At 48.6% G+C, this 14,758-nt stretch overlaps 1 protein-coding gene across 1 annotated transcript; it reads left to right on the top strand.

Annotated features, from left to right (window-relative positions):
• The first annotated feature begins 1,925 nt into the window (after positions 1 to 1,925).
• On the top strand, positions 1,926 to 13,382 carry CCER2 (coiled-coil glutamate rich protein 2). Its single transcript, XM_063139917.1, has 6 exons — positions 1,926 to 1,994; positions 7,858 to 7,904; positions 8,685 to 8,778; positions 10,875 to 10,943; positions 11,962 to 12,872; positions 13,088 to 13,382. Exons 1-6 carry the CDS (start codon positions 1,949 to 1,951, stop codon positions 13,169 to 13,171), a joined length of 1,251 nt encoding a protein of 416 aa, XP_062995987.1. The 5' UTR covers positions 1,926 to 1,948; the 3' UTR covers positions 13,172 to 13,382.
• Positions 13,383 to 14,758: the final 1,376 nt, after the last annotated feature.

Here is a 14,758-nt window from a genome sequence, read left to right as displayed (position 1 = left end):
CTGCATGCTTCTGGCTAGTAGAGCAAGTTTCTAGTCCTCAGTGCTGCTGAAGCAGGAGGGATTTGGGCACTCGCCATGACTTGACAAAAGTCTCTGAACCCAGGAATCCTCTGTGGTTGAGGGAGTTCCTTGTGTTTCCAAGGTGGGAATTATTTGAGGCAGCCAAGGTTCCAGACCAGCCTTCCCTAACCAAGGACCCTCTAGAGGAGAGACTACAACTCATGGCTGGCTGGGGGTGATGGGAGGTGTAGTCCAAAACATCTGTCCCCCACCAGATTGGGGGAGGCTGAACCTCATCATTGCCACTTAATCTTTCCACCCATACCTGGGCTCCACACATCAAGAAGGATGCAGATAAGCTGGAGCGTGTTCAGAGGAGAGCAACGAGGATGATCAGGGGTCTGGAAACAAAGCCCTATGAAGAGAGACTGAAAGAACTCTGCAGGTTTAGCCTGGAGAAGAGGAGATTGAGGGGAGACATGAGAGCACTCATCAAATACTTAAAAGGTTGTCACACACAGGAGGGCCAGGATCTCTTCTCGATTCTCCCAGAGTGCAGGACACGGAATAACGGGCTCAAGTGACAGGAAGCCAGATTCTGGCTGGACATCAGGAAAAACGTCCTGACGGTTAGAGCAGTACGACAATGGAAATAATTACCTAGGGAGGTTGTGGGCTCTCCCACACTAGAGGCCTTCAAGAGGCAGCTGGACAAGCATCTGTCGGGGATGCTTTAAGGTGGATTCCTGCATTGAGCAGGGGGTTGGACTTGATGGCCTTGTAGGCCCCTTCCAACGCTACTATTCTATGATTCTGTGATTGCTATCGCGTCTTCCCTGTTCATAACGTGCCCGCTATGAGAGAACTAGAATGAGAAAGAGACTAAAACCTGTAAAGAAATTATGTAACAAAGTGAGTCCAGTTTGTTCGTTGTTGGGTGTTTTAAAAAAAATAAAAAAAAAAAAAATAAAGCCTGCATGGAATTCCGCATCTTCAATTCCCACTGAATTCAAAGACTTCCATATGCAGGAGCTCTGCAGCCAGTTGCTATATAGTTTGACTCAGAAACCAGTCCCTCTGCGTTTAATGGGCCCCTATTTCTAGATAAGTAGTCCGTGAATGAATTGCAGCAATTCTGTGCACGCTTGCTCAAGGGTAAATCCCATTGAACCGAGTGCAATTTAATTCCAAGTAAACCTGCCTGGAGTCTGACTGTCTTCCACATCCTTCCAGATTCTGTTTTAATTTGCATCACTTATTCCGCTAGTCAAGCTTTTTTGATATTAATATTTCATCCTTTGTCAGATGGGGTTTTTGGGTGTGTGTGTGTGTGTGTGTGTAAATGAAGCATTCTAGACAACTGCAATCCTGCCCTGCCTTTAAAATCTCCCTCCTCGATTGCTTCCTTTTTAGCTGTAGGTTTGTATTTTTAGCCGTACACAGAAAGCCAATGAATTATTTTGACTTTTCTCTCTCTCTCTCTCTCTCCCCCCCACACACACTTTTAGCTGGAAATACCGCAGGCAGAATCACACAAAATGATTTCGAGGCCAGGACTGATCATGTACAAATATTTTGCTTTAGCTACTGGGATGTTTTTAAGGTAAGGAAACAATTCCACACACACACACCCCAATCTTCTGTTGGGAGCAGGTGACATCACTTCCTTCCCAGCCTGCCTCCTATTTAAAATCCCCCCCCCCCTCTGAGATGCAGCTCCGTTCAGTTTCTCTCGCACACAAAGAAATCCTTCACCCTTCAGCGTCCAAGGACGTTCACCGGCTCTACCTCCTCTTCCTCCTCCTTCCTCCTCCCTCTGTTCTTTTGCTCCCATCTCATCGCGGGCTGCTTCCAACTCTTCCATGCATCTCTGACTTCATCCTCTCCTCCTTATTTTCTCTCAAAAATAGCCAGCAGAAAAAACTGCGGTCCTCTTAGGAGCTCAGCAATGGTTTCGGATGGAGTCTCACTCCTATTCCTCATCCTGGGCCAAGGTAAGTCTGCAATGGATCAAAAGTACTTGGCAAAGTGGGGAGGAGGGAATAGAAGCCTCTTTATCATTAGTTTGAAAAGTCACGAGAACGTGATTCTCTTACACTCCAGAATCCGGCTTCGGAAGGAAATTCCCTCTGCAGTTTGATCCTCCAAAGTTTCCACTTTTTCTTCTCCTTTATTCTTAAGCAATTCCATCTTAATGCACCTGCACCTCTCTCTCTCTCTCTCTCTCTCTCTCTCTCTCTCACTCACACACACACACACACACACACACTTCTTTGGGTTTCAATGTAGACATTATCTTGGGCGCTGGCTAATCTCTAGTTTTCTCCTTGCATTGGGTATTAAATCTGGATCTTGACCCCATGTTTAATGTTAGTCAACATTCTCTATCTCTCCTGCCGTGTGCAAAGAAACCGCCTGGTTTCTTTGCAGCTTGGGGAACAGACGAGAGATGCGTGACAAAACTGGTGGTCAGCTCTTTGGGGTCCAAATTCCTTTTGAGAGATGTGGTGGTGTTTGTTTGAAGTGGGGGCAGGGGGAACCCAGGTGCTGCTGTAACATGTGAATGCTCTGTGTAAGTAGTTAGACACACTGTAGTAGGTATTACACCAGCTTTCTACAACTTGGTACCCACCAGAGGCGATGGACTATAACACCAATTATCTCCATCCACCATGGATGGTGGGAGCAGTAGTCCAATAGCTCTGGAGAGCACCAGGTTGGGGAACTCTGTACTGCATCGTTTCTTACCACCAAGGGCAACAGAAGGATAGAAATAATTCCAAGTTGACTTCTTCACACACTCTGTCTATGACCATCTCTATCCATTTGTTTTAAACTTGTTCCCTTTAAGAGATCCTGCAATCTTTCCCCTTTACGGACTTGATTCTTTCTCTCTCTGCCCACCCCCGGACATCATATTTTCTGCCTCCTCTGCCTTTTTCCAGTCTGTCTCTTTGTTTCCTCTGTTTGATGGCTCCTTTTCAAATTTGTGCCTTTTAAATGCCATCTGGAACATGACAGGAACAAGCTGGTGTTTATATTAGGTTTCCCCCCTCAACTGGGGGGTGGGGGCAGAACCATTATCCTAAGCACTTCTCCCCCACCCCCTTCCTCGAGGGCGGAATCGTGCCTGGAAAACGCAGCACCAAGCAAGCACTTGGGATGAATTCCAGTCCTCGAAGGATTTCAGGACCTTGGACAGCAATTGCTTGGAATCGTCCTTTTGCTCTACTTAACAGAGCAAACGGAACCCAAAACTTACAATTACAAAAAGGGGTTTTAAGAACAAAAATACATGTTAAAAAAAACAAGAATATGGACGTGTAAAACTAGCTTTGGATCCTGGCCCAAAAACTTGATGTGGGGGCAGTGTGGTGCATTGGATAAAGTTGTGTGTATCTATCCATCCTAGGGATATCACACGCTATTTTAGCCATGAAGCTTCTGGGGGATCCAACCAGTCAGGATTTCAACGGAAAGTGTTCTAGAAGCAGTTGATAATCCTCCAAAGCAGAATACATTTGGTGTGGGTGTGTCCATGGGGGCTGGTGGCTCCGATATCTGTGGGGTGGTGAATCCGCTCTAGGTTTCAGCCAGAACTCTAAAGGAGCTCTCCTTTAGAGTTCTGACTGAAACCCGGAGTGGATTCACAACCCTACTGACATCGGAGCCACCAGCCTCTATGGTGTTCAAACTCGGGTTTCCCAGACTGAACAAAACCCCAACTGTTCTCAAGATTTCCCTTTCCCAGTGGGGGGCTTGGCAGCTCCAATTTCAGTAGGGCTGTGAATCCTCACAGAGATTCTGTTATATTCAGTGGTATATAAATGTTAGAAATAAACAAAATAATTTTTTAAAAAACCATTCTGAGTTTCAGCCAGAACTCTTAAAAGTTGCTGAGTCCAAAATGGATTCAGCACCTTGGGAAGCTCCTTTTGGAATTCTGGATGGTTCTGACTGAAGCCCAGCCCTACCGGAATGGGATCCACCAGCCTCCACTGCCCTTAACACAATGCTTTATCAAACGTCTTTGAAACTGGCTCTGTTCAGCCGTCCATCTGCCTCACCCCCGGCAGCACCCAGAGCACGGGGGAAGTGTTCACACTATGTGCCGCCTGGCAGACCCCAAGACAAGATCTCAGAATGTTTAATGGAAGGGTTCGAACTCCAGATCCGTAGGCCGAATTTGGCCAACCCGGGATTCCAGTCTGGTCCTCTGGGGTTGCCCAGGTGGCCAATCCCTTTTTTCACTCCCCCTCCAACCTCTTTCCCTGAAACCAATCAATTGGTTTTGTGCATTTCCTGCCCCCCCATTCTAAAAAGTCAAAATGCCTCTCCTAAGGCTTTTAGTTCCTGGCAGTGAGAGTTAAGCTGAAACATGCTGGTATTTTGGCCCCACCCACCACCAGAACGTGGCCCCCGAGAGCTGGAACGCGGCCCTCAAGCTGAAACAGGTTCAACACCTCTGCTTGAAAGCGTAAGACTTCCCTCTGGGTGCTCTTTTCCCAAGTCCTGGCCCAAGGAGCAGAACAAGCTGCTTTAGACCGAGACAGAGCTGGCGCCCTCTCAATGTGTTGGACAACAACTCCCATCAGCCCCAGCCAGCACCATTGGAGATGATGGGGGTTTGTGGTCCAGCACATCTAGGGGGCGCTAAGTTGCTTACTCCTGGTCTAAACAGGACTGGTAAGTAGCGCTCTTGATCAAGGGGATGGACCATCACCCCTCTGAAGGAAGGTTACAACAGCTGGAATTGTTTCAATTTGGGGGGGAAAGGAGGCTGAAGGGAGCCCTGACAGAGGTGTAGCTGAGCCCAGGATAATAATTTTTTGTATTTTGCAGGGAGCTGGAAGGAGGTAGTTGCTTGGGTTTGGTTTGCAGCCCTCTGCTCTCTCTCCTGGTTGTTTTATTGTTGTTGTGCTGCATCCAGCGTTATGTAATCGTCTTATGCAAGATGAAGGATCAGCTCACCTGAGTAACTTCGAGCCAGTCTAAGCCATTAGACTTTCTCTCCCTCCAGCCTGTTGCAGGTGGGCAGAGGCTGGCTCCAGCATCTCCTGGAGGCTGCTTAATCCTTTAATCTCCCCTCTTCTTGGGTCTTAGACATCCCCACACACACATTAATCCCCAACCTGCATGGCCGGACCAATTCGTACTTGCCTGAGCTTTACATTACAAGCTAACAGCATTTCTCCAAAATCTATATTTATTTATTTATTTATTTATTTATTATTTAAAATATTTATATCCCGCCCTATATCACTAAGATCTCAGGGCGGCGTACAGATAAAAACATACAGTATAAAACAATAAATATACGCAGTTAAAAACAAATTAAACCATAATCCAAGTTAAAACAATATATAATTTAAAAGCAATAGATGCAGTGAAAGCAGTTTAAACAATGTGCCCTATATGCGAGGGCGGTTGTGAGGCACACTTTTAAACTAGCTCACAAAACCGGCTTCTCCAACCCTGTGCCCTCCAGATGTGCTGGGGATTATGGGAGTTATAGTTAGACACCCCTGGAAGGCAGTAGATTGGGGAAAGGCTAATCTAAGCACACCTTTCTTTAAAGGAAGGATGAAGATTCAGAGAAAGTGCCCAGAATATTTCCTGCAGGTGCCAGCCTCCTCTGCCGGCTTTGACCCTGGAAGATTTTCTTCCTTTACCTTTCGTCACGTGCCTTAAGATAGTCCTGAATCCTCTCTTTACACCGGGAGGGGGCATGGGGGAGCAGTGCCCTTCTAGATGTTGGTTGAACTGCAAGCTCCATCACCCCTTCAGCTCCAAAATGCGAAGTTTTTCTTGTGTTTTAACAGCGACCTGCCATACCAAAATGCAGGAGGCAAAACCATTTCCATAAATTCTATTTCCTGACGTGGAGATGAATTGATGGGGAATCGCTTCCTTTGTGCATGTTGACCAGTTAAAAAGGCACAGGAGGAAGAGCCCCAGAAAAAACAAAAGCATTCAACAAGAAGAAGAAGAAGAAGCCGCCGGTCTTGTCTTCAAACAGGTCTAAGGGCACTGTTCCTGTCAAGGCCACATTCCTTCCCAAACAACAAGGAGCTCCCAACTTTACAGATCTATGAATGCCGCTCCCAGACCTTGGCAGCTCCAGAACAGCATTTGAGTCTCCCTTTGCAAGGCAATTAGGGACATGTTGTACCAGGATTAACAATGCGCTCTGTTTTCTGGGCACAATGCGTGTCCTTTTCAAGCCTGTCCCCCATGCAATTTGTAATTTTAATAGGCCAGCTCTGGTAGGATTAAGGTGGAGAGAACAGGTATCAACACCTGGACAGGTAGTATATTGTAAGCCTCTCTCAGACATTGTCTTGCCCGTTGAATACAAAGGCCCATCTTTGTGCCAAATAGATGGAGTTTCAGAAGCCCAGATTCCTCAGGCGCTTCTGCTTTTTCATTCAGTTTGCAAGCTCATGGGGGGCAGAGACCTGCCTGACTTTCCACTTACACGGCTTAATAAATCTTAAGAGGAGCTAATTGCAGGGATCAAGAGCTGTTGGGTCTCCTTTGCAAAGGACCAGCGAGATACCTTCATAACACTTCAGGGGATGAAATGCAAAGCAAGAGAAGGACCTGCTATACAGCAAGGAGAATTTTCACCAGAGCAGCTTGGCATGTAGAAGTTTTTTGGGGGGTAGCACTTTTTTTTATTTCAATAATAATAATAATAATAATAATAATAATAATAATAATAATAATAAATTTCTTACCCACCTCTCTGATTGGATCAAGGCAGGGAACGATAAGCATAAAATACATAAAATACTGACCAAAAACATGGCACACGCTTTCTAAAAACATCCTAAAAGTATCCTAAAATTCTACTGGCTAGGCCTGCCGGAAGAGGTCAGTCTTGATAGCTTTCTTGAATGCTAAAAGATTGTCAAGCTGACGAGTCTCCTTCGGCAGGCCTTTCCACAGTCTGGGAGCAGCAGAAGAGAAGGTCCTCTGGGTAACAGTTGTTAATCTAGTTCTTGCTAGCTGAAGTGGATTCTTCCCAGAGGACCCGAGTGTGCGGGGCGGATTGTACGGGAGAAGGCGATCCCGCAGGTAGCCTGGACCCAAACCATGTAGGGCTTTAAAGGTGATAACCAACACTTTATACTTCGCCCCGAAACTAATTGGCAGCCAGTGAAGAGGTTTTAAAAATGGTGTAATGTGGTCACCCCTAGGTGTACCAGTGACCAGCCTGGCTGCCATATTTTGGACTAGTTGAAGTTTCCGGACTAGGCACAGAGGTAGCCTTATGTAGAGCACATTGCAGAAGTCGAGCCTCGAAGTTACCAGTGCGTGCACTACCGTCTTTAGGTCTTCTGACTCTAGGAAGGGGCACAGCTGGCGTATCAGCCGAAGCTGATAGTAGGCACTCCTGGCCGTCGCATCTATCCAGGCTGTTATTTGGAGCGACGGGTCCCTTTAATGCAGCCTTTCTCAACCTGGGGCGCTCCAGATGTGTTGGACTGCATCTCCCAGAATGCCCCAGCCAGCTGGCTGGGGCATTCTGGGAGTTGTAGTCCAACACATCTGGAGCGCCTCAGGTTGAGAAAGGCTGCTTTAATGGAACAAGAGCTCTGTCCTCCTTTGTATCTGGTCACCTCACTTGATTTGAGGAGGCCCAGTTTCAAGCCGTCCCATCTCTTGGAGAAGCGTGGCTTTGAGCAGGTCAGTGCCTGTCTCATTTTGCAGGTGGGAAACCGAGGCGAATACTGACCTACCTTGCAGGGTGGTTATGAGTGCAAACTAAGAGGCCTTTCCCCTGTGCTCGAGATCTAGTTATGTGTGAATATTTAACAGAATCACAAAAAGAGATCCTCTCTCCTTTTTCAGCCCTGGCGCTGCCATTAGCCGCTCAGCTGTCGGAGGAAGATGAGAAGGTAAGAATGGAAAAAGGGGAGAGAATGTGGTGTGAAGTGCGCGTGTCAGGCTGAAATAGACAAGAAAGGTAAATTGGAACACTGGGGGAAAGAATACCAGGTCGTGACCATCTAATGCAGCCCTCCTCAACCTGTCAACCTCGAGATGTGTTGGGCTCAAAATTCTCCCCGCTGTACAAGAGTCCTCTCCTGCTTCGCATCTGGGCCCCTGAACTAGCTGTGGGACGATGGGAATTGTAGTCCAACACACCTGGCTGCAGAAGGGCTAATCCAGTAAAGTAGAGAAGGGATGGGTAGGAGTTGGGGATTGATTATGCCCCACCTTCAAAGTGACACGTGTTTGATTACACCTGGAGGCAGAACTCCTGCGTGCCTGCGAAAAGAAACGTGGCATCCACGTAAGTGTGGCTGGGCCAGTGGAATGACCCCACGTTTCAATCTTAGTGAGGGGAGAGGCGTAGAGAAACACGTGGATGTGTTTTATACGAAACAGGGTTTGGTAGAAACTGAGCTTGCCACCTCTTTCTGGCAGGGCTGCTGGGACAGGCAGGAGTTCAACAGGTGAAGCTTTCCCCACGGATGTGTCTCTCTATGCTTCGGCTGTTGAACTGCTGTCCACCGTGGAACTGTTAAAGGCACAGAAGCCTGGGATAAGAAGATGGCCGCTTGAGGAAACATAGATGGCCCTCTGCGTGCAGTTTCCAGATTTGGGGGAGAGAGAGAGAGAGCATGAAGCAAACAATCTAAAACAATCCCATCTCTTCTGTTTTTTTGGGCCAGGTTACTAAGTGCATCACCGAAATCCTAGCGGACACCCTCTCCAGAGCCAGCCCCATCCCGGCGACCAGCGAATGCATGAAGATCCTTAGGGAGGGTAAGTGGTGTGGGTTCACATGTCAAATCAGCACACACACACACACCCATGTTCCCCAGCAACTGGTGCACACAGGCTTACTGCCTCGGATACTGAAGGTAGCGCATAACCACCAGGGCTAGTAGCCACTGAGAGCCTTCACCTCCAGAAATTTATCCAAGTCCCTAAGAAGATCACTGTTGGATCAGATGCCTACGGGAAACCTACAAGCAGGACATTTATTATTATTATTATTATTATTATTATTATTATTATTAATAATAATAATAATAATAATAATATAGCACCATCAATGTACATGGTGCTGTACATGGTAAAAGAATAAAACAGCAACGCCCTGGCACATAGGCTACCATTCTACCGTATTTCTTCGATTCTAAGATGCACTTTTTCCCCCATATAAAAATCTTTAGAAACAGGGTGTGTCTCAGAATCGCGGGAGCATTTGTTATTTCTTAGAATCGAAGCTTTTTTTTTCTGTTGGTGGTACTGAAATTAGTGTGCGTCTTACAATCGATGGCGTCTTAGAATCGAAGAAATACGGTAATAAAATCAGAATAAAACAATAAGAAAGGGAAGAGAATGCACCAGATAGGCACCGAGGGGGAGTAAAACTAACAGTGTGAAAGTAAGAACAAAGTCAAGTTGTAAAAGCTGTAGAAAAAAGAAAAGTTTTCAATTGAGCTTTAAAAACAGTCATTGAACTCGTGATCCGCAAATGCATAAAACGTGAGAGGAGCCCGGCTGGTTCAGACCAAGGGCCCATCTAGTCCAGGGATCTTGTTCACGCTAGAGGGACATGCCACAATTTCTGTTGTCTGGCAACTACCACCAGAGGACATAAACACCACAGACTTTGTGGCTCATTAGCCACGACCAGGGAAGGCAAAGCACCACGTGCTTCGCGTTGCCTCGCAGGAAGATTTCCTAGCAACCATCACCAGAGGGAGCCAGAGCACGTTGTTGTGCGGTGGTGGCGTGCCTCTGTGCTATCCAGTGACTGCCACTAGCGGAAAAGTGTGCCACGCAGCCACTGGGCAGGGGGGTGGGGGGGAAGAGAGCGATTCCTGTTTGTGTGATCGCTGCTACAGGGAAGCGAACGCTTCGTTATCAGGCCCGGTTTCCACGGTCAGTTCTCCTTAATCCCACCACCAGGAAATTTCATAACGCCAAAGGGGAGACAGGATCGAGGCGTACAAAATCATGCACGGTGTAGAGAATGGGGAGAGGGAGACATTTTTCTCCCTCTCTCAAACTACTAGAACCCACGGTCGTCCAATGAAACCGATTTGTGGGAGATTCAGGACAGATAAAAGGAAGGACTTCTTCACACAACGTATAATTAAACTATGGAACTCACTACCACAAGATGTAGTGATGGCCACCAATTTGGGTGGCTTGAAAAGGGGGTTGGATAAATTCCTGGAGGCAAAGGCTATCCAGGGCTACTAGCCCTGATGGTTGTGTGCTAACTCCAGTATTCGAAGCAGTAAGCCTGTGTGCACCAGTTGCTGGGGAACATGGGCGGGAGGGTGCTGTTGCACCAGGTCCTGCTTGTTCATCCCTGGTTGATGGCTGGTTGACCACTGTGTGAACAGAGTGCTGGACTAGATGGACCCTCGGTCAGATCCAGCCTCAGGGCTCTTCTGAAGTTCTTATGTTCTCCTTGCCCTTGAAACTTTACCTTGCACTTGGCTTCACCGTTTGGCTTTGATCTGGACGTTGTCATACTTTGAGTAGCCCCGTTGGAATCAATGAGACCTCAGTTAGTTTAGCCATGGCTAAACTAAGTCCCATTGATTTCAATGGCTCTACTCTGACTAAACTGGGATCCAACCCCTTGTCTTCAAAACCTGCATGCCATAGAATGGAACAGCCCTGTTGGAACCAATGGGACTTAGTTAGTTTATGGGAGTTAGTTTGGGAGTTAGTTAGTTTATGGGAGTTAGTTTGACCCTGGCTAAACTAAGTCCCAGTGATTTCAACGGATCTACTCGAAGTATGACTACACCTGGATCAGGTGGTGCATTTGCATGCATGCGCTCGTTGCACCCACGGCGATCGCGTGCGGGACGTTAACACCGTGTCTGTTTCAGATGAGAGAGTCCTCGCTATGCTTCACCACCAACATCTCCTGACAGAGCTGGAGAAACTTGCGCATCAAGGTAAACAGGCCTTTCGCCGCCTTCCTTGCAGAGGTGGAAATGTCTAGAAACCAGCTCATTCTTAGGGCTGGGATCAGGGCCCGCTCCAGAGTCTTTGGGTGGGGTGTGTGTGTGTGTCTGTGTCTCTCTCTCTGTGTGTGTGTATGTGTGTGTGTGTGTGTGTGTGTGTGTGTGCGCACGCGCTCCTATTTAGGCATCTTGCTTGGCAGCTGCCATTTTTATTTTTCAGAAATACAATGAGCTGAATTTTCCGCTTCCAGCACATGGTAGGTTTTTTTTTTTAAAAAAAAAAAAAAAGCCCACTGTCACAAAAACATGACAACTGCCATGTTTCATGGTGGCAGTTTTCCTGCCGCAATGCACCTTGCCCTGGAACTGGAACTTTTGCTACCATTCTTTTCATAGAATCATAGAATAGCAGAGTTGGAAGGGGCCTACAAGGCCATTGAGTCCAACCCCCTGCTCAACGCAGGAATCCACCCTAAAGCATCCCTGACAGATGCTTGTCCAGCTGCCTCTTGAATGCCTCTAGTGTGGGAGAGCCCACAACCTCCCTAGGTAACTGGTTCCATTGTCGTACTGCTCTAACAGTCAGGAAGTTTTTCCTGATGTCCAGCTGGAATCTGGCTTCCTTTAACTTGAGCCTGTTATTCCGTGTCCTGCACTCTGGGAGGATCGAGAAGGGATCCTGGCCCTCCTCCGTGTGACAACCTTTCAAGTCTTTGAAGAGTGCTCTCATGTCTCCCCTCCATCTTCCTCCACAGGCATCACCAACAGCGTAGGCCCCAACATACATGGTGTTGCCAGACCAGCCTGGGATCACGTAGTGAAAAATGCCCTAATTCAGGGAGTGGTGGTGGGAATGGTTCCAACTCAGCAACAGTTCTGGGGGAAGTACAAAAAGAGTCCAGTGTTCTTAGAGGTAGAATATTTAATATTTTTCTCCCCGACCTCACCAGAAAGCTCTGCCAACCTATCTTTTGCTGTCTCCTGTCCTTTTCTTCCGCTCGTTCCCCAGAAAATGCGCAGCATCGCCTGGGACATGAAGGTAGCCGTGCTGCTTGGGAAGGAGAAGCTGAGGAGCAGGAAGAAGTAAAGAAGAGGGACGATTCGCCCACCCAAGAGAGAGAAGCCGCCTCTGAGGAAATGTGGGAGCAAAATGGGGAAAGGAAGAAAGAGGAGCAGGAACTCAGGGAGTATGAGAAGACGGAGAAGACTGAAGAGAAGGTGAAGGAAGAGAAGGTCTCCCAAGGAGAGGATGACCATGAGGCTTTGAAGAAGCAGGCCAAGGAGGTGATGGAGGAGGAGAAGGAGGAGGAGGAGGAGGAAGTGAGGAAAAAGAAGAGGAGCTCCTCAGAGACCTGGTCTTCTAAGGAATATTTTGGTCACGTCAAGAAGAGAGGTCCCACTCCAAAGGTCAGGGAAGTGATGCTTCATGGAAATCAAGATGGAAGGAAGAGGAATGGATTGGCCAAGAGGCACTTTAGACTGGAGGAGGAAGAGGAAGATGTCAGTTCTGAAGAGGAACCTAAAAAGTACCACCACAGAGGAGACAATGAAGGCCGTCTCCACGAGGACTGGGAAGAAGAGAAGGAGGAAGAAGACAAGAAGAAGAAGAAGAAGAGGTCTGATCTGGCCAAGCGAGTGGCCGAGAAGGCCAGTGATGAGGAGACGGCCCAGTTTGAAGAGGAAGAGAAAGGGATAAAGATCTCCAACTCCCAGGCCCACCTCCATGGAGGCTGGAAGCCGTGGCAGGAAGAGGAGGCAGAGGAGGAAGAGGGTGAGATGAGGCACGGGCACCACCATAAACCAGCTGGGCTGGACCTCAAGAAGAGACATCAGAAAGATGAGGCCTACCTGAAGGGCAGACATCGTGGCCATGAAGAGGAGGAGGAGGAGGAAGAAGACAGGGAGGCCGACCGGAATGAGGTCAGTGCTCCTGCGGCATCGCTTTGCACGCTATGCCAGGTGCTTTGGTTAAGGTGGGTTCTGCTTTTCCAGGCAGGCATTTTTCCAGCCCTACCTGGAGATGCTGCCGGGGGTCGAACCCAGAGCCTCAGCGACCCTCCTAAAAAAAATGCTTTGTTTTTGCCCGCCCAACTCTCAGGGGTCCGCTCTTGTCACGACCTTCTCTCTCCTTCCAGGTCGAGCAACTGGAGAAGCTGGAAGAGATTGAGCGGGAGCTGAAGGCGGCGGCCGAGAAGCTGGAGGAGCTGAAGCGAGGGTAGACCCCGTCCTCCGTCCCGGGAGCTGGGTCGGGCCGGACAGGAGGTGGGCGGTGTCTCCGTTGACCCACCTTCCACCCAGTCCTCCTCCTCCTGCTGACACACACAATCAGCCTCTGTATATAATCTCTTTCTCTCTCCAGCTTGGCTTTGGACTGTTAACGGAGCTTTTCCTTGCTTTAAAAAAAGAAGCAGCTATTCTCCACCCTACCAGCCTCTTGCCTCCAGGGCAAGAGTAATTGGCCTCTTCCAAGCTCCCTGTGTGTAAAGTGCCGTCACTTGGCTGGAGGGACTGTCCCTCCGGAGCGCTCCGGTCCCACGCCTGCACCCTCCCCCTCGGCCGCTGCACTTCACGGCCCGGATGGCCTCCCTCAGGATAGCTCCAGGGGTCAGGTCCGAAGTGCTCTATGCTGGGGCCGACATCCTGGGGCCCTCCAGGTGGCTTGGACTCCAACTCCCATAATCCCTGACCCCTGCTGGCTGGGGCTAATGGGAGATATAGTCCAAAACACCTGAAAGGCACCAACTTGCCTGCCTTACCCGGATCTCAGTCTTGCTACTTTATACTGATCTTTGGAAGCAGAGGAGGATGGATAAGGTTGTAATGCAGCCACCCTCCTCGGCTCCCTTAAGAGTAGGGGTGGACAACTTGAAGCCCTCCAGATGTTTAGGCCTAGAACTCCCAGCATCCCTCACCTTTGACTGTGCTAGCTAGGACTGATGGGAGTTGTAGGCCAAAAGTGGACCATCCCTCGCTGCAGCTGAAAAAGCAGGGTGAATCTGCCCTGCCGGAAGCGGTAGGCCTGTAAATTCCCATGCTGTGTCCCAAGAGATATGTGTGAATTAAAGAAAGAAAGGAGTCTGAAGGGGCCACTCCGAGAGGAGGAGGAGGAGGAGGAGGAGGAGGCCGGTTGCATTTCTACACAATACATCGCTGGGGGCATGCCTCCTTCCCATCAGCCTTTGCAGTAGTTCTGTTGCGTCTTTGCATTGGGCATGTTTGGATCACTGAATCCCTCCCACTGCAGAGAAGAACAGAATGATCCACTCTTGGAGGGGGATGCCTGTTGCATCCCTGCGCGAGTTGTTGCTCCAGCCTCGCCTCCTCCAAATCAGCCGTTGCTGGAAGCCGGCAGGATTATCCACCGTTGGAGGAGGAGGAGGAGGCTGTCCGTTGTGTCGGGGCATCAGTCATGCCTTCTAGGGGCATTCTTCCTCTTGCGCACTCTGAAAGCCAAACGTTTTGTGTTGTCGGGGAGTGACACGCGCCTCCAGTTTGGATACATCAATTCAGGGGCGCTTCTGCTATTGGGAGGTTTGGGGAAAAAGCTCCTCATCCCAGTCCTTGGTGGAAACACAGCCGCTAGAAGGCCGCTTTCAAAGATGTACCCACCCACCTGCCTGAAGGCAACAATTGAAGCTCTGTGATAAAAGCAGCGGGCCCTTTTTTTAAAAAAAAAAATCTCACCCTCTCAAATACTTTACTTTTCACTTCATTTTGCCAAGTGTCTGGCACAAGATATTGCACTGCTGGCAACCCACACACCCTCCACTTATCTTGGTTGCTTCTAACCTATGTCCCATCCTCCC

The sequence above is a fragment of the Elgaria multicarinata genome, chromosome 13 (assembly GCF_023053635.1).
Source record: "Elgaria multicarinata webbii isolate HBS135686 ecotype San Diego chromosome 13, rElgMul1.1.pri, whole genome shotgun sequence".
NCBI classification, from domain to species: domain Eukaryota; kingdom Metazoa; phylum Chordata; class Lepidosauria; order Squamata; family Anguidae; genus Elgaria; species Elgaria multicarinata.
Note: the sequence above shows the minus strand (reverse complement) of the source record. Positions and strands in the feature narration are given on the sequence as shown.